General features: G+C 40.2%; 1 protein-coding gene across 3 annotated transcripts in view; it reads right to left on the reverse strand.

The window, feature by feature from the left end:
* TXLNB (taxilin beta) overlaps positions 1-26,628 on the reverse strand; it is a 51,775-nt gene extending 25,147 nt beyond the window's left edge. Inside the window, exons 1-5 of one of the 3 annotated variants that reach the window (XM_047860449.1) lie at positions 26,514-26,628; positions 23,814-24,254; positions 14,564-14,655; positions 8,809-8,979; positions 1,003-1,197 (exon numbers count right to left, since the gene is read on the reverse strand). In XM_047860449.1, the coding sequence (XP_047716405.1) occupies positions 1,003-1,197; positions 8,809-8,979; positions 14,564-14,655; positions 23,814-24,240 (885 nt within the window). In that variant the 5' untranslated portion in view covers positions 24,241-24,254; positions 26,514-26,628. Of the gene's footprint in view, positions 1-1,002; positions 1,198-8,808; positions 8,980-14,563; positions 14,656-18,878; positions 18,955-23,813; positions 24,255-24,802; positions 24,904-26,513 lie in introns of those variants that run through there. The other 2 variants (XM_047860450.1, XM_047860451.1) reach the window with 2 other exon arrangements.
* Positions 26,629-27,643: the final 1,015 nt, after the last annotated feature.

Genomic DNA, 27,643 nt, shown 5'->3' on the forward strand with positions numbered 1-27,643 from the left:
TTTTTTTTTTTTAGCTTCCTCCCTTTTGCTTCTGCCTGAGCCTCCACGTGGTGTAGGATTGATCTTAGTGATAAGACAAAATGGTAACACGGCATTTTGGTTTACTGTAAGGGGTTTCCTCAACTTATCTAACTGCTGCTTCTGTGTGCTACTGGCTCAGTTTCTTTCTTGATAAAATCCTCATGTTGCCAACAGAGCCGCTCTGATTATGTTATGTGACATTTAAGGCAGACATTTTAATATTTGGGTGGGAAGAGGAAAATAATATATATAAAGATCTTGAGAGGGCCTCAGAAGTCTTCAAAATGTATTAAATATCCAGATATAACTTTGAAATAATAAAAGGCCCTTTTAGTCTCCCTAATGTAAACTATTGAAAGCAAAACTCTTTTGGCTTTTGTGACAATGGGTAGGTGATTAACCTCATAGCCTATGCCTCCCATCTATATAATGTGGGTAATAGGGTATTATCTAGGGCATAAGGTTGTTGAGACAATGTAATGACATATTGTATGTAAAGTGCGGTACTCAGCACCTTCCCTGGCACCAATTCAGCACTGAATAAATAATACCATTAATATTATAATTATTACATCATTAATACTATTATTGGCTTGTGGAGCATATAGAATACAGACCCTTCATTTACATGACATGATGATTCTTAAGAAGGAGTGTGTGAGATATTTCTCGGCTCTATAGACAATGTTCTTTAAAATCGACAAATGCTATTTTCAAGGATAACTGTGCTGATGGCCTACTACTTCCTATTTATTGCTTTGCTCTGTAATGATTCCAGTTTTGAAGAAATCCCGTATGACTTTCAGCCAGGTATTTTGCAATACCTCCTGTTTTAATTTTGGCTACCAAAAGACATCTGATCCTAAATACTAATCGATTGAGAGGGCTGGCCATAACTTTCTTATTACCAAGTTCTCCACCTTCACAGCCCAGATCTGGATCTATATATAGTGCCCCTAAGTTGTTTGATGTGTTTCTCACCTCCTCTCTGAGCTCATACTGATCAATGATGCTTTTCAGTTTCTCTGCAAGCTCTGTGTTCTCCTGACACAGCTTCATGTTTCGCTCACTCTGCTGTTCAATCTGGGCCTGGATATCCGTCAGAGTAGTCTGGAAATGACTTGTGATCTCCTTCCTTTTCTCTTCTTCCTCACGCGCCCTCTGAAGGGTTTCCTCCTGTGGACAAAAAGCAAAGTCTTTTGTTATGCTGGTTTGCATGCACCTGGGTTTACAGAACGCAGGGTTAGGTCCATAAAAGGAGGTTAGTGTGTAGGGTAAGCAGGACATTTTTTTCTCAGTTCTCTGGAGCTAACCTTGCTCAGCCCCAAAATAAATGTGTGAGCAAAGGTTTCAGTTGTAAATACACAGTCACTCAGAGCAGGTGCAATGAGGGCCTTGAATTTGATAGTTGGTGATGAATAGGCTTGTTTTAAAAGATGACGGGTCTCCTGCTGAGTGCATAAGCTGTAGCGATTCCTAACAAACACATAGTAACACGGTTTTGATTTCTTGTCTGTGGCCTGGAAAAAAGGCCACTCGGCTTTACTGATTGATGAGACAGATCCTGTGTTTCCTTGGTTTGGTGCAGAAAGAAGAATAATAGATCTTATATTCCTCTATAAAAAAAACTACAGCATGTTAACTGCATAATTGTGTTACCCAAGTTTTGTAAATAGAAGTGATCGCAATGCAAACTTTCTCTTAGTAAGAAAAACTTTATCAAAAAGCTTGAAAAGGAAACGAAGATGGCTATATAGATCAATTACAGCAATTCAAGAATGTAAAAAGAAATCTTAGAAAATTTGCTGGATGTTTTATTTCTGAAAGAACAATCAGTCCATGTGTCACATAGGGTAATTGAGATGTTCAATGTAAATTTTGAATCTGAAAGCAATATTATGTTTCAAATCTTTTTAAACTCTCAAATGAAACATCTAATTTTCCCCTCTTCCGCTTTGTTAACATGTAAGAATTGGAAATTAACTTTTATATCATTTCTGTTCTCTTTTCTCCTAAATCCAAACTTTGCCTTCATTGCTAACTACCAACAATGTGCCCAAATTTCCCCCATATCTATATTGAGAATTGTTTGCTTTGTGATGATCCCTCTCATTCTTTTAGAATCAAAGGGTTTAATCTTGCTCTATCATACCAAAGATAGAGACACTGCTGAAAAGTGATCCAGACATTTTAGGATGCCTTTCACTTCTGATTAATTGTTATTATGAGAGCTTGTTCATGGTTGGCAAGTAAAATTATACTACATTTAGTTGCCTCCCATGATCAAATTATGTAATAGGAATTTTAAAAAGAAATAATGATTTAAATAGAAGGAATTGTGCAAATCCTTTTTTATGATAGTTGAATAATGTGATCAAAATAAAAACAGATGCTAAAAATTATGCTCTGGAAATATAGGAATTTATCAGTAAGTATCCTTTTTACGCTACAATATTAACATATTCTCCAACTCTTATAGAATTCCTGATATCTGAATCATAATTAAGTCATGGTGTAAACATTGAATGACAACTTTTTAGGGTTATTATAGGAAATACCTACCCTTCTTAATCTGAGGAAATTAACTGAGGTATTTCCCTGAACTTTGTAGGCCAGCGCTTACTGTATATATTTCACTAAGAATGATTATGGCCAGCTGCTAAGAGTCACCGAATATACCTATGATAGTGATTGTCTCCTTACTGCTCCAGATTAGCTTAGAGGTCAACGGGTTCCTAGTTCTAGAACTACAGACTATGATCTGAATGCCATTTGCATTTGAATTCCATCCATTAATGAACGAGTAAATGAAAGAACCATCCCGTGATAGTCAGCAAGTCTGAGCTTGTCACTGGCAACTGGCTACCGAAAGAAGGTGTGGGTGTTAGGGTGGTATTAAACACAGGTCAAACCATCATAGCACCTAATCCTGACCCAAAACATAGCATTTTGCATTTTATAGTAGTTTCTTTTGAGAGAAAAATAAGTGTAGCAAAATTTTATAAAATTTGATTCTATGATAAAGAATTTGTAATAATTTGGACGGTGTCAGAGGTAAAATTTTCAAAGTGGAAATTCAAAGTGGAAATTAGTAATGCCAGTAAGATTGAGAGGCAAAGTCTGAAATAACTAAGAAAACAGACTTTGCAAGCATCACTGTGCATCACTGTGCATCTCAGAACTGGTGCTATGCTCTGGCACATCCTTCATAAGTATTCAGTAAGTGTTTATTCAATGAACCAATAAATTAATAATTTACATACACACATGAGTAACTTGGACTAGATGAGTCCTATAGTCCTTTCCACTTAAAATTCTGTGATATTCTCATAACCAATCTTACTTATTCATTTACTAAAATCGTGTTTCCTGAAACACTTAGCCATCTCTTACTGGACAGTTCTTTCTCAGTATAGTTTGAAGTTCACATTTATTGCTTCAAATATATGAATATTTTGTTGAAATAAACCCATGTCTCAGAACTTCACTCATCTTTTTCTAAATTATTCTAAATTATGAGCTTTTATGGGTTTTTTTTTTGATTCATTGAAGAATCAATTTTAATAAAGAGCAATAATAGGGGCACTTGGGTGGCTCAGTTGGTTGAGCATCTGACTTCAGCTCAGGCCATGATCTCACGGTTCATGAGTTTGAGTCCCACATTGGGTTTGCTGCTGTCAGGGCAGAGCCTGCTTCAGATCTTCTGTCTTCCCCGCCCCCTCCCGCCCCTCCCCTGCTCACCCTCTCTCTCTCAAAAATAAGCATTAAAAAAAAATAGTAATAGTTAAGTTTTTTTTTGTGGGAAGAGCCTGGCATGCATTCTTCTTCTCTATCTTCCCAAGCTGTCAGCACATGGATTTTAGATGTAGATATACTTAGGTTGTTTCACTAGTATGGCTAAGGAAGCTCATACCACTTTGACCCTTCTACAGATAATAACTATAAGGTCTGGACAAGATGCAAGAAACAACTACTTAGAAACACCGGAGAACTGAAGATAGAATCAGGCAGATGCTAGAGGGAAGCTGACCCCTGTAAAAAAGAAATAGTATACTCTAAGTTTCTCAATTTTTTAAAACAGCTTTTAGCTTGAATGAAGACTGAAATTGGCAGTTGCATAGGATGGGTAAAATTCTCATTGAAAACCTACCTACCATGTTTCTGGTCCGAGGAATGAAGAGTTACGGGCAACTACAGCCACTGAAAGATGAGAGGAGGGACACTTGGGTGTCTCAGCCGGTTAAGCGTCTGACTTCGGCTCAGGTCATGATCTCACAGTTTGTGGGTTTGAGCCCCACGTCAGCCTGGAGCCTGTTTCAGATTCTGTGTCTCCCTCTCTCTCTCTGCCCCTCCCCCACTCGCACTCTGTCTCCCTCTGTCTCAAAAATAAACAAACATTAAAAAAGACTAAAAAAAAAAAAAAAAAAGAAAGATGAGAGGAGATTCCCAAAAAAGAGAGAGTCAGAGAGAGCCTTAAATTCTGTGAATAAATTCTGCCCAAATATTTGGCTGACCCTGAACCACATGTGTGCAGGGCAGACTCAAAGCAGCCTAATTAAGAAAAAAGAAATGAGTTTGGGCTGCTGCCCAAGAGAGAGAATTTGCAATTTGACTCTAATCAAGTTAATTGCCTGCTTAAAAAGAACAACAACAACAACAACAATAACATTCTTCAAGGGGTATAGTAGAATCTATATGCTACACAACACAACAGCTACAACATCCAGAGTATAGTCTACAGTGACTAGATATATGAAGAACTAAGAAAAGGTGAGCCATTCTTGTAAGAAAAGATAATCAGAGGAGGCCTATTCCATAATGACCCAGATGTGGAATTAGCAAGGGAGAATATAAAAACAGGTATTATAAGTATGCTTAATGATTATAAAGGAAAGTATTATCTTAATGAATGAAAAGATAGGAAATCTAAGACAGAAAAAAATCTATAAGAAAAAACCAAGTGAAAGTCTGCAGTTAAAAGTTACAAAATATGAAATTCACAAATCACTGGGCAGACTTAGAGCAGAGTGGAGATGGCAGAGGAAAGAATCAGTGAATGGGAGATAGACCAATATAAACGATCTAATCTGAAGCTAGAAGAAAAAGGATTGGTGAAGAACATGAAGAGAGACCAAGGAACGTGTGTGGGACAATAGCAAAAGGTTGAACACACATGAGGTTAGAATCTTAGGAGGAAAGGAGAGAGAATGAAACATAAAAAATACTTGAAGAAAAATGGTTGAAACTTTACCAAAATTGGTGAAGGACATAAATTACAGATGCAGAGAAGCTTGGCAAATCCCAAATAGGATAAATATGAAGAAAACTGCAGCTCAGCATATAAAGTGGTCAAAACTGTAAAAACCAATGATCAGTAGAAAAACCTTGAGAGTAGCCAGAGATAAATGGCATTATTGCATACTGGGGGACAGCAATTCAAATTATTGTTGATTTTCATCAGAAACTATGGGAGGTTAGATTACAGAATATAGAACCTATAAAAGGCTGAAAGAAAGAAAGAGAAGAAAAACAGGGAAATCTTGCCAATCCAGAATTTTATATCCAATAACCATAACCTTCAAAAATAAAAACAAAATAAAGAAATTTTTAAAGATTAAAAATGAATACGTAAGAGAATTAATTGCCAGCACACTTCTATGGCAAGAAATAGTAAAGGAAGGTTTTCAAGCTGAAGGGAATGACGGCAGACAGAAAGTTGAAGCTTCAGAAAGAATAAAAAATGTCCAAAATTTAAATATGAGTAAGTAAAAAACAGTTTTTACCTTTAATTTTTATGTTATTTTATTTATGATTATTATTTTTAATGTTTATTTCTTTTGAGAGAGAGCAGGGGCAGGGAAGGGGCAGAGAGCGAGAGGGAGAGAGAAGATCCCAAGCAGCCACCATGCTCAGCACTGAGCCCAACGTGGAGCTTGATCTTACAACCATGAGATCATGACCAGAGCCGAAATCAAGAGGTGGACATTGAATGGGCTGAGCCACCCGGGCACCCCTTTGCCTTTAATTTTTAAAAAAAAATGCATATGATCATTTAAAATAAAAATGATAATAGTACCTCGTGGGCTTTTTCAACGTGTGTGAATGCAATACACATAACAATTATAGTTTGAAGGTGGGGGGCAGTAAATGGACCAATTTAGGTTGCAGTGTTTCTACACCTTATGTGAAATGATAACAGTGTTAACTCCAGGTAGGCTGTGGAAAGTTAAGAATGTATAAGTAATCATGGAGCAACCACTGAAAATACAAAGAAGTATAACTGAAAATCCAAGAGGTAAATTAGAACAGGATTTTATTAAAAAAATATTCAAATAATCCAAAGGAAAGCAGGAAAAGAACAGAGGACCCTAAAACAGAGATGACAAATAGTAAATAAATAATAAAATAGTAAAAGTATATCCAACCACATGACCAATTACATTGTATGTTAATGGACTAGTACTCTAAAAGTGAGGTATTGTAAGAATGAAAATAAGTAAGGTCCAGCTATATACTGTCCACAAGAGGCTCACTTTAAATATAAAGGTACAGGCTTAGAAACAAGCATGGAAAGAGATATACCATGCAAACAATAAGAGAAAACTGGAGGAGCTATGTCAACATCAGATAATATAGACATCAAGATAACAATTATTACCAAAGGACATCTCATAATGATAAAACAGTCAATTTATCAAGGAGACATAACAATCATAAATGTGAGGGGCACCTGAATGGCTCAGTCGGTTAAGCGCTCTACTTTGGCTCAGGTCATGATCTCACAGTTTGCGAGTTTGAGCCCAGCATCAGGCTCTGTGCTGACAGCTCAGAGCCTGGAGCCTGCTTTGGATTCTGTCTCCCTCTCTCTCTGCCTTCCCCCACTCATGCTTTGTCTGTCTTTCTTTCTCCAAAATAAGTAAACATTAAAAATTTTTTTAATAAAAACAATCATAAATGTGCATACACATCATATTAATACTTCAAAAATATGAAGCAAACATTTACATAATTAAAAAAGATAAGTAGACAATTCCACAATTATACCGGGAGATTTCCTCAGCAGTTGATAGAACAACCAGACAAAAATTCAGTGAAGACAAATGCTCCAGAGCTAATTGTTGCCTGTGCAACATTGCACCATGGGCAACTGATTAGGATTGCCAAGTCTCAGTTTATTCACCAATAAAATGGAGGTGTTAACCCTTGTTAAGGTTATTCTGAAAATTAGATAAAATGACCTATGTAAGGCACTTAGCACAAGTCCTGGCATAATAATGATATTTCATTGTCCGCAACTGGAAGCTGTTAGTGAGGGCATGGACCCTGTGGGTACAGGGTCTTTGCCACTTCCATCATTCTGTCTTTGAATGCTACCCAAAGAGCCCAAGCCACCCCATTTCATTCTTTAAAAAATTTTTTTTTTCAACGTTTATTTATTTTGGGGTCAGAGAGAGACACAGCATGAACGGGGGAGGGGCAGAGAGAGAGGGAGACACAGAATCGGAAACAGGCTCCAGGCTCTGAGCCATCAGCCCAGAGCCTGACGCGGGGCTCGAACTCACAGACCGCGAGATCGTGACCTGGCTGAAGTCGGACGCTTAACCGACTGCGCCACCCAGGCGCCCCGCCATTTCATTCTTTAAATATCTTTGTTGATATATCTTTCTTTCCACTGTATCCGATTTAATTTTTATCTCCTTACAATGCAACACTACTGAAAGCCAGATTTAGGTAAACACAGGGTGCTATTGACTTGAATATGTGTCTGAGTTGAGAATGATGCTCCCATCCCCAGGCTGCCATTTACCCCGCGTTTCCGATTGTCCCTAGTGCAATGATTGAAGAGATGCCAGGAGTCCTTCTCCTACACCTTGTGATTTGAGAGTTATAGTTCATCACACTGGCCTTCCATTTCCCAGATATCAAAAAACCATCTGGAATGTGCAGAGCCATATTCCTTCCCAACTCTGTTGTGCAAACGCGGCAGTGATCTTAATCTCTCTGCTTCTTAAAGTATCTCCTTTTAAACACATGTGACAATAACTATCTCACAGGAATACTGATGTCTAATTAATTATTGTTTGTCAAAAGCTTTAAGATCTTCAGCTGGAAAGGGGACTGTGGACGCATGCGGTATTATCTTGGAGAGTGCTGCATCTTGCTTTGTTGAATGAAACTAGTGTCTGTGTGTAATCAAATTAGGCACACTGCTAGAGGCTTGCGCTGTAATTAACAAAACCCATGCAGCCTGAATGAAGTGATCAGTCTATTATTTTTAGATTGAATCATTAAGTCTGAAGAGTGTCAGTGTTTTTTCAAGTGGCTTCTGTTTTCAGCGGACTATTGACATTCTGGCTCTCAATCTTGCTTTATGGTGTCAGTTAGTTTTTGCCCATTTTTTTCATGTCATGCAGATTTCATTACAACACAAAACTCTGATTTTTGAAAATTTGTATTTTCAAGTGTAGAACTAAGGTCTGCCTTGAAAAAAATAAAATAATACAGACTCAAGGTAAGAAAAAGGTAAGCGGGGATGCCACACGTTTTACTGAGAGCCTGTTCTGTGTCAGGGCCTGTGTAGCACTCTCAGTATATGACCTCACTTAATTTTTCCCCCGCCACCCAGTGACGTTGGTAGGATCCCCATTTTAGGGCTGAGGAAACAGGCTTGGGGAGGTAAAATGATTTATTGAAAGTCAGAAACTTGCACTCTTGCCGTGGGTAGCAGAAGGCTGTGTCTGTGCAGCATGCAAGCGTGTTATTCAGACAGGTGGTAGTAGTACACACCTTCAGCGTCTTGTTGTGTCTCTGCAACTCCCGGCATAGACTCTCCAGTTTGCTTCGAGCGAGGATGGCTCTGCTGTGTTCCCCTTGTAACTGGTCCTTTTCTTTTTGCATTTGTACCTGTTTCTTTTGTAGGAGCTTTAACTTCTTTTGCTCAGTGCGATGTTCATCCAGCTAGACGTGAGGGGTACAGACATGAAAAACAAAATGGCGGGGATCACTTTTGAGTGGATAGAAAAGACGCAGAAGAGGAAGTACCTAAAGACCCCTCTGTGGTTGTTGGAAACGTTTTTTGCTGTCATCACTGCCCCCCTGTAGTCAAATAAACTTCACAAATGGGACTTTGCAATACTTGTAGATACGGGTTTCAGACCACGTCAGTGATAGGTTTTTCCTTATCATTATGGTTATAATGATCTCTTTTTGCTCTGATCTTCTTTTTGGTGGTCTAGAAATAGTTTTCTTTCTCTTGATTCTATCCAGTGATTTGAGTCGATATAGAAAGGCATATCTTGGAATCTGTAAGCTGCCAGAATCCATGATAATGCCTTGTGTTGGGGCAATGGTCAACAGTGTGTCTGCTCAGCTTATATTTTGTTCTCAGAATTCTTTCTCAAAACAAGCTTATAGCAACTATCTTTTAAAAAAATAAAAAAGGATAAAACAACCCCCTGGTAAATGGAAGGTGAAGTCTGGGGGTCGTGAAAAAGGGTGAGAAGAGAAAGTACCTATCGACTATCTACGATTGGCGATTTTCCACCAGTTTCAGAAGTAGCCACTGCACAGCGTGAAGGGCAAGTATCTGTAACATGCCCTGCCCTCCAACCACCCCCACCCTCCATGCTTATGGCTAGTAAATCAGGACACTGGCTTTTGCCAACCACAGCTGGGGTCTCTTCTCACCTCCTCCCACAGCTACCAGGAAGTATTAGGGATGGCATGGAGAATGATGCCCCTGTTCCACTGGACTTTCCATCTTGCGATGCTAAAGTTCTGGGATAGGGTTGCAAGATAAAATGTAGGACACCCAGTTAAATTTGAATTTCAAACAAATAAATTAAATTAAATAAACTTAACTGGGTGTTCTGTATTCTTTTTTGCCAAATTTGGCAACATTTTAATGGAATTCTAGTTCTGGTGGGAGGAGTTTGGGGATCTACCAACGGAGCCACCAGAGCCTAGCATGTTCCAGGCATTTCGATCTCAGACTGACAATCAGTGAGACTGTATGCAAAGGGCAGCCCTTTGTCCAGAGCCCTTCCTTTGCTGGGCTCGGTTCCCTGCCTGTCTGAATGGTGCTTAATCCAAGTAGGTGCTTGTCCTGGTTAGGACCTTGTGGGCTCAAGAGGAGGAAAAGCCCCGGGGAGTGACCCCAGGTGTTCCTAGGGCCTTGAGGAGCCTGATGCAAGTGATTACATACATGACATGAGCCCTCATTTGTACCTCAGTTTCCCTGTCTTGAAAAAGCATTTGTTCTTTCTGAACTAGCTGAACAGGACTGTTGCACTTTTTCCAGTTCACATCTTATTTTACTCCCTTCCTCCCTCCCTCCTGCCACGCTAAAATGACCATTGCCAGATCAAGCTGGGGATATCCACACAAGATATTCTGTCTTCACATTTATGGGCAATTTTTATTTATTAGTGAGAATTAGCATCGGGAAAAACTAGACCTGTATTACTGTAAACATCGATTGAAATTGATATTCTTCTTGAGGTTCAACTGGAAAATCATTGATATTTTATTATATGTTTCTCATGCAAGCCTCCTGTTAGGAGGATAGATGAGGTCTTTTCATTTTGACCACGGTTATATTTGTGCTTATATTTGCATTTTAAATGACCTATTATCTCTTGCTGAAATTTATATTGTTATTATTGTTATTGCCATTATGATTTAGTCTTTATCTTTTGAAGATTAAATCATATGTCAGGGTTTCTCAACCTTAGCATTTAGACATACTGGGCAGCATAGTTTCTTTGTGGTGGGGGGGCTTCTTGGACATTGTAGGCTGTTTAGCAGTATCCTTGACCCCAACCTATTGGAAGCAAGTAGCACCCCCCAATTGTGTCACCCAGAATATCTCCAGAAAGATTTACTCTTGGCCCATGGTGAACAAAACTGCCCTTGACTGGGGAACACTGCCCAATATGGATTTATCTGAGCATCAGGAGGAAGATACCCTACCTGTGTTTCATAAGTTGGAAGAGAGGACTTGCTTGCTTATCAACCATGTCGTGTACTCCAAGGTCATACACATTTGACATTTAGCTGGGTCTATCTTGCTTTGCTCTAAATAAAAACGCTTAACTTTCTGACACTTTTTAAAAGAGTGTGGCTAATTTTGTTCAAGTACTTCAGACTTGTGAACACATATATGGTTTCTTAATGAACAGAAGCAAACATATTGCAGCTGAGTCAACTTCAGTCAAATACTTGCTGGCTTAGTGTTTTAATAATGCACTTAGACACAGCTGTTCTGTACAATTGTAACAGGCCAAATGGATTTTCATCTGCTATTTTTCTTATCTTCTTGTTTATGACTAAGTTAAAAAATAAAATTAATGCCAATTACCAAATCACGATAGTGTTAGTGATTTGTTGTAACTACATTAAAACTGAGGAAACTTAGAAACTTACTTAAACTTAGAAACTTAGAAAAAATACTTCTCTTAATACCACATTAGATTTTAATCATTTTAAGAACACTTAATTTAATTTTATTTTTTTCACTATATGAAGTTTATTGTCAAATTGGTTTCCATACAACACCCAGTGCTCATCCCAAAAGATGCCCTCTTCAATACCCATCACCTTCCCTCCCCTCCCTACCACCCCCCATCAACCCTCCGTTTGTTCTCAAAACATCTTCTATATCAAATCAGTGAGCAATGAAATAGGTTTTAGTCTCCAGGTAAAAGATTGAAATTATTCAAAATTTTTCCTTTCTGAAAAGGAAATGTAATGGATTTGGGGCCAATTTTCTCCTATTCATTTTTTCTAGAATGATCTTCTGGGTTTTAAAGTTTATATTGTGTCCTATTACAGGACAGGACATAAATGCCAAGGTAGAGTAAGTAAGGCTTGAATTGAGTAGGCTGTCTGGAAAGAGAACCTCCATGAGGTGACTCTTGACTAGGAGAGTGAGTAGGTGGAGGGAGATCCCATGGTGAACAGCCCTGGCTCCGGAAGAAAAAATCTTGGACTGACGGGCGAAGTGATTTGCTGCTGTGGGCTGCGGCACTGAACATGGCTTCCTATGCGAGGCTAGAATGCTGCTCAATCCAGCCAAGTATGGAGCATAGCACTAGAAACTAAACATGAACGGCCTTGGTAGGAGGAGGTAAATTGAAGGGGCAAAGGGAGAAAAACGATGTGGAAAATACTGAAAAGAGCAAGGATGGACAGGTCAGAATGGGGGCCTTACTTTTGGGAAAAATATTTTTGAAACCTAACTTACTTTATGGCATCGAAATTGTTCATAGAAGGTTAATAGCTAATGTTAAATAAGTTGCAATAAAAACAAGTTGATGCACTGATGCCTGCTTCATACATTTCTACCATTCTTTTGGAAAGTAATATGACCGTTAAAAAAGCCCAACAACAAACAAAAGGCATTCATGCTATTTGATGCAATAATCCCAATTCTGGAACTTTTCCCAAAGATCATAAAATGAAGAAGGAACAGATGTAAAGCATGACGGTGTTCACTGCCGTGATATTTGGTAAAGCAAACAGTGGAAGGAATCTAATGTCCCCAAATTAGGGAACCGGTAGATAATGGCTACTTAATGGAAAATAACATAGCTTGTTACAAAATATAATTATAAAGACTCTAAACGACATGGGAAAATGTCCTATGAGACAAAAAAAAAAAAAAAACAACAACAAAAAAAACCAAACAACAACAACAACAAAAAACAAACCCAAAAAGCCCAAGAAAAAAACCCAGCCAGATTCCAAAGTATAGGTACCTTATAGTAATTATTATAAAAAGTATCTCTGCCTATGTAGCAAAACTGGGAAGGAAGAGGGATAAATCCAAGTTTGTGTTTAAGGGTTAGGGGATTAGAGATATTTCTGCTTGTATTCAGTATTTCTTATATCATCATGATGTGGGGTTTATGTGATTGTAAGCCAGTTAAAAAGTATTGGCAGAGATAAACAACCAGGCAGTCCCTCAGGGCCTCAGAATTCCTCTGGGTCTACTGCAGGATAGTTCAGCACAGAGAACGCGTCAAGGTGAAAGGAAGAAAAGGAAGGACGGGAATCACAGGACGAAAGTCCAAGTGAAAAAGAAAGACAAGTCACTTGTTAAACTCCACTCCATCAATAGGGATAAGACAAGGAGTTTGGAGGCCCCTTTTTTAAAACAAAACACACACACGCAAAAAACAAAAAACAAAACACCAACACCAACAGAATCATGAAAACAACACAGACACATAAAAACCCAAAATCAAGAAAAGAGAATTACGTCCAGGGTCTCAGAAGGGAGAGACCCATACCAGGGAGAGGCTCTGAATCCAGCTGCTTTAGTGGTAAAGGTCCATCTGCCTTCAACCTGCCGCCTGGAGGAACTGTTTTGCTGTGTGTGGACTTAGTTTCATTCTCCTGTGACAGCTTGTCCAACAGGAATAAATGAAACTTTTTTTTTTCTTTTAAGGAAAGCAAGCAGGAATGAAGGAGAAGCACGTTGGCTAGCCCCACTTGAGAGGATGTCACATCCCAGCCGCGGGTTCCATAAGGGAGTGACCATGCGGGAGTGGTGTTTCCCTGAACCCACCTCTTTTCCCCAAGTGGCCCCATTATAGGAGTACTGGTGGGGGGACCAGGCACTTCCCGGATTCTCTGATGTCTGTGGGTGGCTTCCCTGCCTTCCAATGGCCCTCTTATCCAGAGGGAGCCTGCACCAGGAGGTCTTAGAACTGGGCGCAAAGTAATCCACATCAGACACTTTGCCACAGTGGGGGCAGGGAGAAGAATGTAGATCAAAGAGAATGAATGAATGGTTGAATGAATGAATGAATGAATGGTTGATTGAATGAATGAGTGAGTGCACAAATAAAGTTTTCAAGACCAAATGAGAATGTGTCACAAATTGAGGGTAACTCATCCCTCTGCCTTCCTGAGGGGGCCCCTCAAAACACCTAGGAACAAGAACTAAACAAAAGTTTGCCCTTATGTGGAGTATATTTCTGTTATATTACAAAGCCAAAAGAACTTCAAAATATCCACAACTTTCAATTATCTATAATTCTTTCTTCCACCCCCCAAGTTATACATATAATTGAAGGCAGAGTAGACTCCAACTCTATCCTCTTTGTTTCTTTCTTTTTTAATGTTTATTTATTTTTGAGACAGAGAGATAGAGCATGTGGGGGGGGGGGGGAGGAGGATAGAGAGGGAGACACAGAATCCGAAGCAGGCTCCAGGCTCTGAGCTGTCAGCACAGAGCCCAACATGGGGCTTGAACCCCTGAACTGTGAGATCATGACCTGAGCCAAAGTCAGCCGCTTAACTGACTGAGCCACCCAGGCGTCCCTGTCCTCTTTCTTTATTTTGCTGTTTGCCCTCAGTTTTTGTTTCTTTTTCCTTTAAAAAAAAAAATTCTGCTTTTCCGGATCCCCGCTCTGGCGTACGTGACATAGCCAGCTATGGTCTATAATGAGGTACAGGAAAAGCGAACGGCCTCCTTTTCTCAGCTCTAACCAGAGCCTGAATCTTTCTGACAAAAAGAGCTAATCAGAGATCTTACCAATTCAGCATACTTCTTGAATAAAAAGTCAAATTTTTCTTCAGGTGTTTGCAGCTTGGTCAGCGTTTGCATGAGCAGGTTGCCTTCTTTGCCTTGAAAGAAAACAAAAAGCCATACAGACATTTAAAAAAATAAGGGCTTTAAATATTTTGAAAATATTCAAAAGAATAAAAAACACTGACTTCATATGTGAATAAACCACCCATTTCCCTGCATTGATTAGTTTAAAAAAAAAAGAAGCAAAACCACCAATCGAAATTTCTGACTACCACCAAACTGCCGGCCTGGAGGTGTGCAGTTTTAGAATTCCAGCCCAAAGCACGGAAATTTGACAGTTCAGTAGGCCGCTTCTTTCTTTGTTTTGTTTTTGTTCCTTCAGTCCCTCTCTTCTCTCTTTTTTGGGGGCACCAATTCTCTTGCTTTTGTGCAGGAATGCTTTCCGCGAGGTTTGGGTGGGAGTGTTCTGATCATGCTTCCTATGTAGCAGAGAATGAGTTAAGATCAACCTAGAAGGAAAAGCGAGCCAAGACACGGCAGGGAACCTTCTCCACAGGCCTCTTTGTGTCGCTGTGACAACGGGATCCGCCTTCCTGGGCCTTCCTTTCCGCCACCCAGGTCTTCATCTTTGTCGGCGGTCTCCTTTTCTGGTCCCCGTGGAAGTTCATGCTACATTTGAAGACTCATCTCTTCATGATTATCCGCCTGTGAACCTCAGCTTCTCCTCTTTCCTCGTTGTTCTTCCTTTTGTCTTCTTCAGCCCAACCTCCCACTTGCCTTTCTGTGGGCCTGGAAATCTGGTTTTCAAGTCACCATTGGGCTGAGTGTTGGTGGGGAGGAGTGGGACCCTGAGCTCTGCAGGTACCACTGATTATATCTTTTCAAACAGTCTGGTCAAGGTGGAACAGAGTGACAAGTCGGTCTAGTTACGATAGGAAGGTCAAGGCACACAGTAGAGGTCATGGTTCCTGATGTAAATCTATGTAAGAATATTAACAGCTTTGACAACCTTTCCCCAAGAACGGGCATTTCCCTTTTGCTGGAATATCTGCTTTTATCCCGGAGAGGCGTGTGAATCATGGAATTAGGCTTGCCAGATGAAATACAGGACGTGGGACGTGATTGTACTAAAGAATTTTGCATTGTTTACCGAAATTCAAATTTCCCTTGGCCTCCTGTATTTTTATTTGCTAAATCTGGTAACTCTAATGGCATCAAAGAATTTTAGGTCTAGAAGGACTTTAAAGAGCATCCAGCCAACTGGTTCAATTTTATAGATTAAAAATCGAAGCCCCAGAGAAGCCCCAAGTTACATAATTGGTACTGGCAGAGCCAAGGCTTGAGTCCAAGGTTTGTCTGCTTGCTCTAAATCACTCCCTTCCCATGTGGAATTTTGATGCCAGGAAACCCAGAGAAATAATAAGAAACTTCTTCTTAAAAAACATGACCTCATTCCTAACAGCTGGTTTTGTCCATCTTTGCCCAGTGAGTCAGTTCAGATTAGAGATGTGGCTTAAGACAGGGGAGAGGGTGGGTGTGAGAGGGGCCCCGCCAGCTCTCTGATTATGGGCTGCAGCCTAGCGTACTGCGTTTACCCTGGTCATCACTGCCGCCCTTCCCCCACTGCGCCTGTGCTTTGAGTTATTTCTCTAGCCGCAGGGACGGACGTGCCTTGGTCAGGACATCCCTTCACCCTTACCTTCAGTCTGTGGAAGGGGCCCCCGTGAAGCCTCTGTCATCTGTTAGAGGAAAGAGATTGCTGAAGATCAGATTTGGCCCAGGACGCTGCACGGGTCGGTTCTGTGGCCAGTGCTCAGGAAGGGTTGGTAACAACGGAACAAAGCCAAGCCAAGGCGTGCACACTAGTGCCACGTAAATTAAACGATCAGTGTCCTAAAGACAACTTCATGATGGACCCGAGGACAGATGGGTCTTACTCTCCCCTGGGACATTTACTGTATGCCTAGGATCACCCCTCAGTAAGGGTACCGACGTGTAAAACCATTACGTGTCTCATCTGGGGGAGATGGGAACATTTTCGTCTTCACATGAAGTATCTTCTTTCCTTCTTATTTTCTTTAACTGCAAGAAGAGGGTTTTTGTCTTGTTTTGTTTTGGTCCCGTTGAGGTTTCTAATATTCGGTTCTAATATTCTGTTATTTTGCGTAGAAGGTTAACATTCGTGGGGCGCCTGGGTGGCTCAGTGGGTTAAGCGCCTGACTTTGGCTCATGTCATGATCTCACCGTTCATGAGTTCGAGCCCGGCATTGGGCACTCTGCTGTCTCAGCGCAGAGCCCGCTTCAGAGCCTCTCATTCTCTCTCTCTCTCTGTCTGTCTCTCTCCTGTGTGTGCTCTCTCTCAAAAATAAACATTTAGAAAGTTAACATTCGCAAGCAACAGTCTATCCTTCCCAAATGATTTCTCCCTTTAACGACAACAACCAAATCCAGGAATTTGGAGACAAGCATGTGCAGAATTAATAAACTCGTGACACCAGAGAGCTTAGTTTGTAAACTTGCATTGGTTTTGCTGGACTAGAATGCTGTGGGGGATTACCGTGGCAGGGAGGAATAGACAAAAAGATTGCCCCGCTTCTCATAAAGGCTGTAATTACAGTTCCACAGAAATGGGGTCATTTGGTGATAGTGTCAGACCCAAGAGACAAACTTACTTTTTCCAGGGACAGTTTACTGGGAGGGAATGACTGCCTTTCCCCCCCAGTGTGTCATTCCAAAGCACTGTGATTGTGAGATTCGTCATAAAGAAAGCAAGGGACAGACCTGAGTCCCCATTCGAGCTGGGGACGGCATGTGAAGGGCATTCGGCCACCCCTCCACAAAGTACGCATTTAGTAGTCGGTCCCCAGGAAGGTAGGACCACCTCAGCAACAAGAACGGGTGTGTTGCACCTGTGGCACGGTTGTAGACGGAGGGAGTATTGTAATATGAAGACGTGATTCTTACATCAAAGATATTAAAACACTTAAGATAATGAAGTCAGCTATATAAATATGACCTGGGATTTTTCTTAAGCTTTCAGCATAGCGATAACCATTTAAACTAAATTTACACAGATTTTTTTAAGTTTATTTATATTCAGAGAGACAGAGACAGTGTGAGTGGGGAGGGGTGGAGAGAGAGAGAGAGAGAGAGAGAGAGAGAGAGAATCCCAAGCAGGCTCTGTGCTGCCAGCACAGGGCTCAATGTGGAGCCTGAACTCATGAACCATGAGATGGTAACATGAGCCGAAACCAAGAATCAGACGCAACCGACTGAGCCGCCCAGGCGCCCTCTAAATTCATGCAGATTTGATGAGTATCTAAAACCTTGTTCTTTCTCTTCCAAAATTATCTTTTAGAAATTGGGGGCTAAAATTTCATCTTGGTTACACACATGTGCCTTTCTCCCCCCTCCCTAATTTCCATGTGTTGTGGCAGAAGCTTAAAGCTGGAAAAAGATCATGAATATTCTGTTTCAGTGTTAGACCCAGATTCGTATTTTTTTCCTAATGTTTATTTATTTTTGAGAGAGAGAGACAGACAGACAGAGGGCAAGTGGGGGAGGGGCAAAGAGAGAGCGAGACATAAAATCTGAGGCAGTCTCCAGACCCCCAGCTGTCAGCACAGAGCCTGACACGGGGCTCAAACTTCCGGACCGCGAGATCATGACTTGAACCAAAGTCGGACACTTAACTGACTGAGCCGCCCAGGTGCTCCCCCCCAACCCCAGATTCATATTTTAATGTTAATTTTTTCTCCTAACAAAATTTAAAAATAGTGAGTATGGTAAAAATAATTCCTGAGCATCTATAGATATCTCGTAAGAAAACGAGATTTGCATATGTAGACAAAAAGGAGAATGTAGTCACACTGGACTAAGGGTAAGGTCTAGAACCTGAGTTCTAGAACTCACCCTGACATTGAGAAGTTGAGTAACCATTTTTACAGAGTTTTAACCTCTCTGGGCCTAAATTTCCCTGTCTATAAAATTAGTAAGTTGACTAAATGGGTTCTGAGTTTAGCCCTTAGGATTTGTTGATTCCATGGCTAGAGTAGTTTTAACCATTTTTAGCTTAATTTAGATGACAACAAAAATAGCAGTGTTTGGATGGTATATTTGTCTTTCCAAAATATTTTTGTCCACTTTAAAAATTTATCAAGGTTCTCTTATCCTTCATTATCTCCTCTCATAGTCTGGTTTTGTTTGTTGTGCTTGGTTTTAATGACCTAAAGGTTTTGAAAATACTACCTGCCCTGTATTTTCTTGTTACATTGTTTTTATTTGGCCAACATTTCATATCTTTTGTGTTTTTAGTCACCTTGTTGTATGTGTTTGCAACTTCGGCCTCTTATTCAGTTGGGGAGTGGAACTGGACTTCTTTCTTTCTTTCTTTTTAAGTTTATTTATTTTAAGAGAGAGAGACAGAGTGAGCAAGCATGAGTGGGGGAGAGGCAGAGAGAGCGGGAGAGAGAGAATCTCAAGCTGACAGCGCAGAGCCCAACGCAGGGCTGGATCCCACTAACCATGAGATCATGACTTGAGCCGAAATCAAGAGTCAGAAGCTTAAATGACTGAGCCACCCAGGGGCCCCTGGACCTGGACCTCTTATTAGATCAGGCGGTGATATGTTTAAACTGTTAGCGATTTCTTGGCTGTAACTATAAAGAAAACTTTCTTAAAAGGAAAAACCTTTAAGAGTCTAATAATAAGGAGGTTACTCCAGGGAAAACAAAACAAAACCTTATAATGAGAGAAAAATACCAGAAAGAGCAGGAAAAAATGAATACATCTATTCCTAATTCTGATCAAAAGAGAATACTAATCATTTTGCTCAAATTGTATTTTTCTATCCTATTCTACCCACTTCTCTAAACCCCTCTCTCCTTTTAGGACCTGGCTCGAGATCTAGCGTTCCTGTGAATCTACTCATGAACCTTTCACTCTTTGCTGATTCCTCTTTCCCCTGAATCCCTCTGGGCTCCTACCATTTCTTCCAAAATAAATAAATAAATAAATAAATAAATTACCATTTGTATCAAGGCAAAAGTTTATTCCTCTTTCACAGTGAAACTAGAAATCAAGCTAAAATGGATGAAACACATCTTCTGGGAAAGTGCTCATTCTAAGGAAGAGTAAGTAAATGACTTTCTAAAGACATTTCAGCCTCCATTGTCCTAGTCAAGGTCCTTAGATGATAGAACTGAAAGTCTACCTGTAACTAAAGATGAAACCCATTCACTGAACTCTAATAAATGCTCCTCAACCAGTACCCCATTTAGTTTTTATGTATCTTCGGTCCTGCAATATTAGTGACTTCAGTTCTGCTCCCTTGCTTTCTTTGTGACTAATCTCACAGTCGCATCAACTAGTTGAGTAACCTCTTTTGCAGACTCTTAAACTCTCTAAGCTTCAATTTCCCTGTCTATAAAATTAGTGGGTTGACCAGATGTATTCTGAGCTCAGACTGGACCTGTGGATCAGCTTTGTTTTCCTCCTAGGCTTACACTTCAAACCTATGCTTTTCTACTCAATCAGTTATCTACCTAAATATCAGAATGGACATTATATTCTGTCATTGTTTTGTGCTTATTACTATGTGGTGCTTGTGCAACCCACGTCCTGTTGGCAGACAAGTGATTATTAAGACACTTGTGAGTCTGGAGGATGGGGTGGGGGAGGCAAGGGGGAATACTTAGATGCTGACAGGGCGTGCCATGGTGCTGTCTAATGTTTTATATGTTCTTGTTTCTTTCAGTTCAAATGCCAAGGAGAAAGTGACTCTACCAACTAAAGAGATTTAAAAATGTTTCCCCAACTGCTTTGGTGCATAGTGTGTTGCTTGTGAGGGGGTATGCAGTCTCTAAAGGAAAAACAAGTCCTAGATACTTGGGTTGTAGAGACATTTCCCAAATATTCAAAGTGTTTGGGAAAGAAGGGTCTCTTTGGTCCAATAAGTCTAGGAAATGTTGTAAACTATGCTCATCACTATTGGACATTTTCATTGTTGTATACATTAAAGGTCAGAAAATTCTGGCAGTAATGAAACTTTAGCTTTGTTGAAATCTGAAATGTCTCAAAATATATACTGTGGGAAAAATTTGGGTTAGAGAGCCAGAACATTTCAGCATCTCAAAATACCAACAAAACAAATATTATCTGACAAGCATGCAATAATTAAAGAGTCATCTTCGATTAAGCACCTAAGCAAAGTCTAAGGATATCTTTTCAGGTACTGGTCAAATGAGTTACTAAAATTCTATAGAAGTCCAAATAGATTCTAATGAAGACCATAGTCAACACTTCACTTTTTTTTTTTTTTTTGGTCTCCAAGAGGGCGGAAGAAGCACTTTCTAAAGCATCAGAATCATTGTTCCACAATCTGTTTGTATCAAAATTACCCAGGGTGCTTTGGTTCCACTCCATTCCTACAAATTCTGAATTTCTGTGCTCAGGAATAGCATTTTTTATAAATTCAGTATTCAATTCTAATGCACAATGAAGTTTAAGAACCACTGGTGTAGATGATAGTACAGAGCCATTTAATTGATAAACAGCTAATAAGCCTGCTAACGCTACAGGCAGATGGCTGAAATAATGTTCAAAATGGTGGTTACAACGGGCGCTTGGGTGGCTCAGTTGGTTGAGCATCAGACTCTGGATTTGGGCTCAGGGCACGAGCTCATGGTTCATGAAATGGAGCCCCTCAATGGGCTCTGTGCTGACTGTGCAGAGCCTGCTTGGGATCTGTCTCTCTCTCTCTCTTTCTCTCTCTCTCTCTGCCCCTTCCCCACTTTTATTCACTCTCTCAAAATAAACTTAAAAAAAAATACATCGGTGGTTACATGTTTCAATTAGCCTAAAAAATTTTTTTTAACATCATAACGTAGCTGAAACACTAGTGGTTAGAAGAACGTACTGATGGTATTCAGGGGAATGGCATGGAAGGGTCAGCGTTTATACACGTGCGGTTAGAGTGGACACGAGTGGGCACCCTGCTTCACAACCACTGGTTCTGACCACAGGCTCAGTTGAAATCTGGGAACTTGTAGATAGTGGGAGGATTAGAATTGTGGAATTTTTTTCTTTAAAATGGTTTTGACTGTTTGGTAATTAAATGGTTAATATGGATTTTGAAATAACTCCTGGAACACAGAGAAGAAACCACAATTGGTCTTCTTTGACTTTACTCCTATTTTCTTCATATCCTCTCAATACAACACAGACACATTCCTCTATAGAAGTTGTTTTAGAGTGAGAAAGCAAAAGAACTTTCCTGGGTAGGAACACTTGAAATCATTCACCTCTGAGATGTGACTTTGTGTTGTCTCATGGGAAGTTACACAGGGACTAATCCAAAAGGGACTTTCCTAAGATGGTTTGGATAGATAAGGAAAGCAGTGTTTGAACGCAGAGCAACTTTATTCTCTTTCCCAAAGATCCAAAAACACTTGAGGGATTCCAATCTTGCACTTTGGAACTGGGTAGATATTTTCAAGGTATTATTTGGGTTATTTTATTCTTTATGCTGGGTGGGCCAAGCGCGCCATTTGAATGCGTCTTTTAGCCCTTCTTGAAATCATTGCCAGCAGTGGGTTTAAAGCATCATAGTCATATCCCACGCATAGGCATATTTGGGGGGTTATAGATAGCTCGTTAATGGAGTCCGAACCCCGTACTGACTGACTCCAGTGCCCATGAGTTTTCACTTTGCCACATTATCTTCCAGAAATGAATAAGACATTACAGCTTCTCCTGATAGATTCTCTACCTTCCTTGGGAAGCAGGTATATAAACAAATGATTGCTTCAGAAGACTGAGTGGAGGACTAAGAAAGGTGATGCCAACTCTACCTGGGCATGTCAGGGAAGGTACCATATAAGAGGTGGTATTTGTGGTGTCACAGTGGAATTCACCAAGGAAGACAGGCAGGGGGGCTATCCTGGGTATAGTAACATGCTTCCACCAGTAGCTAAAAGCTTAACCCTTTCGTTCTTTTTTCACAGCCATTTCTGGTATAAAATCCCTCCCAACAACTTTCCTGTGCCTGTTCTTAGCACTTCTTCTATATAACAATTAGCTTAAATGTCTGTTTTTCTCTCCATACCTACAGCTCCTTAACCAAAGGTCCATAATGACTTATTTGTCTTTGTGTACCTAACGCAGTACCTCATAAGGACTAGGCATTCATAAATATTTGCTGAATCAATAAGCGAATGAGAGTAAACATGTTTTCTGCAATGTTTGGCATTCTATAATTGATTGATTTCTGAAGAGTTTTGTTAATAAAAAATATTTCACGTAGTAATAGAATGTACTAAGTGATCTAATTGGTGATCATTTCATGTACAAACCATCTCTATATTTGTATTTTGTTTAAATCCAGATTCCACTAGCTTTGCTTTAAACAATTTCTCTTTCATTCATTTACTCACTCATTCCTCCTTGTAACAAGTATTTACTGAGTACCTAGCATGTGCCACCCACTATCTTAGATGCTAGGCATCCAATGGCATCTGAATATACACACAATCCCTGTTCTTGATCGAAAAAAGCTAGCTGGGAAGACACGCATTAACCACATAATGGCAAAAAGGAAATGCACACTCTCAAATGCTGCTAAATGCTAGGAAGGAAAGATACATGGTACAATCGAAATAGAAAACAAGAAGACCTTATGTAGGGTTGGGCTAAGAAAATGCCTTTTGGATTGTAAGCTAAATACTAAGTTAAGTGCCCAAAGGGCTGAATGGGTAAGGATTTCTAGGTAGAGGAAATAGGATGTATGTGGGCTTTGTGGGGGATGGAGCGCATGGTGTGTTCAAACAAAGGAAAGAGAAGATCAGAATGGTTGGCAATTAGGCAGTACTCATTGTGGTGCTGATAGGGGCAGAGAGTTCAGAAAAGGGGTGTTGTGGGCAAGAGTGATGGGAGATAAAGCTGGGAAGACTGGTTAGGGTTAGACCATTAGGGCCTGAAAGACCATGTTAAGAATTTTGGTTTTGCCCTAAGAGCAGTGGGAAACCATTGGAGAGAGAGGGTAGGTGAGTAACATGTTGAAAAGTTTGCTTTAGCTCTTTTGCGGGGAAGTGGCTAAACACAATTATAGCAAGGGAAGTTTAAGGAGACCCTGAAGGAAGCTATTACAGTAATAGCCAAAAATGAGATGTGGCTTTTAGTAAAGGTTGGAGGAAGTGTCCCTTTTTAGGAATACCTCAAAGAAAAGTCATGCATGCATTAGAACACAACTACTTGCCTAATCCTTTCAGGATTTTCTTTTCCAATTTTTGCTCTTTATTACTGACAGGCTCTTTGGCTGTGGCTGGCTCTCCAGAAGCTGTGGGTTCTCTCTCGATCTCTTCAGTGGCCTCATCACAGTCCCCGTCCTCATGGTCGGGTGGTTCTGTGTTCTCAGGCTGCTCCTTTGCTTTGGTGGGACCCTCTTTTTCAGTAGCAGACCCATATGTATTGATGATGTCTTCCAGTTGTCGGTTCAGCTCCTCAGAGATATCATGAGCTCCCTGTTCAGACTGCATACCTGCCTTCTCCTCTGGTGCTTGGAGTAGGGTTGAGGAATCCTTCTCATCTTGCTTCTCCAGACCATTTTGAGTGGGTAATGAATTGTCCCCTGGAGGTGTTGATTGGGGTTCCCCCGAGAGCTGTACAGACTGATTCATCTCCATACTGGGAGCAGTATCTAGTGGTAAGCATAGTCAGGTTTTATGTAGTTAATACAGTTACATGTAAAATGTAAAGGTATCCCCACAAGGGCACCTACTGATTATAGTTTCTAACATAGAATGAATGTACTTTGACAAGACATCGATATTGCAGTTAGTTAAGGTAGAAACAGTGGGGAGCCATTTTTCCAAAGTGGGTCATACTACTAGCATATTTTTGATTTTGGTCTTTAAGTTCCAGAAGAAATTCCTATTATTGACACTAATGGAGTAATTCAAGATATTGTTTTTCAGGTTGTATTTGTCATGTTGCTTAAGCCGATTTGTGCTACCTCTCTCTGACATTATTCTATACAGCCTTACAATCATTGGAAGGACATGAATGTCTACATTAAAAATGTTTAAAGTGGTGTTATTTTTTCAAAGTTAAGACATTTAATACAAGAGCCACTGAACTTACTAAAATCATTCATAACAATTGTAGTCCTAAACTCTGTTTTAGCCCATAAGTGAAGAGTTGATAAATATGAGTACATTGATGTAAATGAATTATTATACTGCATACAGGAAATACTTTCTGGCTTTTCTGGTATTTTCCTTTTCCCAGATGAGCAACATGTAATTATCCATCAGGAAGACACTTTTTCTGAGGTTCAAACTAGCTTCATTTCTGGAATAAGATGGAGAATGAAGGAGGGTATAAATTAACCAACAGACTAATATGGGACCATGGTGATGGTCATGATAACAATTTCTTGAATTTCTATAACACTTTTTCGTTCCAATGTAAAAACAGGCTTTCTTTTAGAAAAAAAAACCAAACAAACAGACTGCAAATCTTTTCTCTCAGTCAAGAAGCTCTAGGATAACTTCATAATTTTTAGGAAATAGCAATGTTCCCAATATTATTGGGAAATAATCGACATATAATAGGGGCTGTTTGGAAATAGGTGCTGAAGTACAAGTTGAGTCAAGAATTCCAGGATTTCTGGATATCACCGTTTCTAGGTTACAGTGGAATTGACTTAGGCCTTTAAGTTACGGTGCATTTTATTTGTCAATGGTATTTAATGGTGATGCTGCTAATTCTTAGCATAAAAATATGACAGGCTCCTCCTAGGGCATAGGTTCTGCTGTGGTGGGGGGATGAGAGCAAAAACAAAAGCATACTCTTCCATGCCTTGCACAGCTTCCTCCTCTTGTTCTCAGGGAAGGGCAGGTCAAGTGCTCGAGCACCAACAAGCACGAAAAATTCAACCTACAGTCATTGTCACCTACTTATGGCCTCATCAAGTACTCCTTAATTTCGAAAGAAACACTTTTTTCTCGTATCCACTTTAATTCACCAACTTGATTATCAAATGATACAGTAAACAGCCTTATTGTTTCCATCACCGGCATTTTTTTGTGTCCTGACCCCTACTTGTTGGGCACACTCATCTATATATAACTCCTGCCTCCCCTAAACTCCAAGAAAGACACACAGCACCCGCTGTCCAGCCAGAAGTTATTTTAAGCTCTTCTAAAAGTAGCCGTGGCATCTGGCACTTCTTTGAAAATCAAGGGAAGCGAATCCTTTTTAAATCAAAACTAAAAGCAGTAAACATTTACTGGCTTAAATACATATGTGAGTTTTAACGTGTTAGGGAGGCTTCTTGGGATGAAATAAAATCTAAAGTAAACCCAACTTCAAAGCAATGAATTTAAAACTGTTCACAGGAGTTTTAATACGGTTAGTCTAAATGCAAAAGTTTGGTTGTATTTGATTTATTCTTCATTCCTCAGAGGCCACAGTCAGTGATGTTTTTAATATTAATTCCATGGATATCCCTTAAACTCATATCCCACATTCACTTTAAAACAATTGACTGAGTCATTGTAAACCACGAGACAACTCAATTCCTAAAAGTAGCCTCAGGATAAATCAACAAGAAGGGGGGAAAAAAACAAATTCAAGAAACTCTGCTACTTTTAAATTGTCCCTTTCACTATGAATAACTTGACAGCAAGAAATTATTTCTAAATTTTATCTTCTTAATAAATTTTATTGCCTCGTTTTCTTTATTTTTTTCTCCTCTAAGAATTTTTCACTTGTATTGGTAGTCCAGCCAATTATCACACACATCCCTTTCTGAGCAACACATTTCAATTATAAATAAAACAATGGAAAGTTCTTCCACAGTTCACCGGCAGTCTCAAAGTTGCAAGTTTTGAACACCACAAACCGCACCCTCCAGCTTCTCACAGGGCTTGGGGGGAGCGTTTGTCGCACTTACCAGAAGGCAAGGAGCTAAGCAGAAAGAGAAGAGGCAAAAGGCAGCAAAAAGCTAGTGAGAGGAGCCCCGACAGCAGGAGACAGGCAGGCAGGCGGCTGTGTTCTTACAAGGGAGAGAGAAACCACACACACACACACACACACACACACACACCACAGGCACAGCAGGAGAGCAGCGAGGGGGTGGGGAGGGAAAGGAACAGCGTGTGACACAGCAAGAGAGAAATACACCCAAGTTTCAGTAGCTGCCTCCTGGGCAAACGTCTTGAGAAAAGAGAAGCAGCTGGTATATCTTATCAAACTCTCTGTGTTTTGTCCTTAAAAAAATTGAACTCTCACTAGATGCCCCTCTGTTAGAGCGATTTTTCACCCGTGTTCTTTCGGGCAGAGATCAGTTTTTCTTATTTCTGGATTTATCTCCAGTGTGGTCTATGAATCATCTTATTTTTTTTTTCCTTCTTATGCTAGTCTAATTAGTGTCAGATTTCTTATGGGAATCATGGCGGTGGGGGGGGCAATGGCATAACAAAAAGGAGGTGGTAGAACTCCTTAAATCCTGATGTCATTGGTTGGTTTGTAAAATTTGAAATAAAATCGAAGTGGTGTCCTGGAGCTGGGTTTAGTGGCATCTTCACGTACACAGTAATTGGCGTGGCCTCACATCCCACGTCTTACTGACGTCACTGCCTTCACATCTATTTTAGATAAGCCCTATGGGGAGGCAGTCACTTTTTCTTTTTGAGTTGGAGACTTTTCCACTGCTGCTTTCCCAAGTTTTTCCACCCTTCTTAGGTCTTCAACTTGCTCCATAACCCTCCTCAGAGAAAGAACCTTCTGCCTCTTTCTCTTAACTTACAACCATGCCCTTTATTTTCTGTTTCTGGAGAACGCGTTCCTCCATTAGAGTTTCTGTTCTGGGACTGGGTGGGCATAATGACACCTGTCGTGGTATGCAGAATAGTGCCACCAGAAAGATGTCCACATCCTAATCCCAGAAACTCTGTGAATTCGTTACTTTGCAAGGTGAAAGAGACTTTGCAGGTGTGATTAAATTAAGGATCTTGAGATGGGGGGATTATCCAGAATTATCTGGGTGGGCCCAATGTAATCACAAGGGTCCTTATAACAAAA

Source organism: Prionailurus viverrinus, chromosome B2, assembly GCF_022837055.1.
Source record: "Prionailurus viverrinus isolate Anna chromosome B2, UM_Priviv_1.0, whole genome shotgun sequence".
NCBI lineage: Eukaryota > Metazoa > Chordata > Mammalia > Carnivora > Felidae > Prionailurus > Prionailurus viverrinus.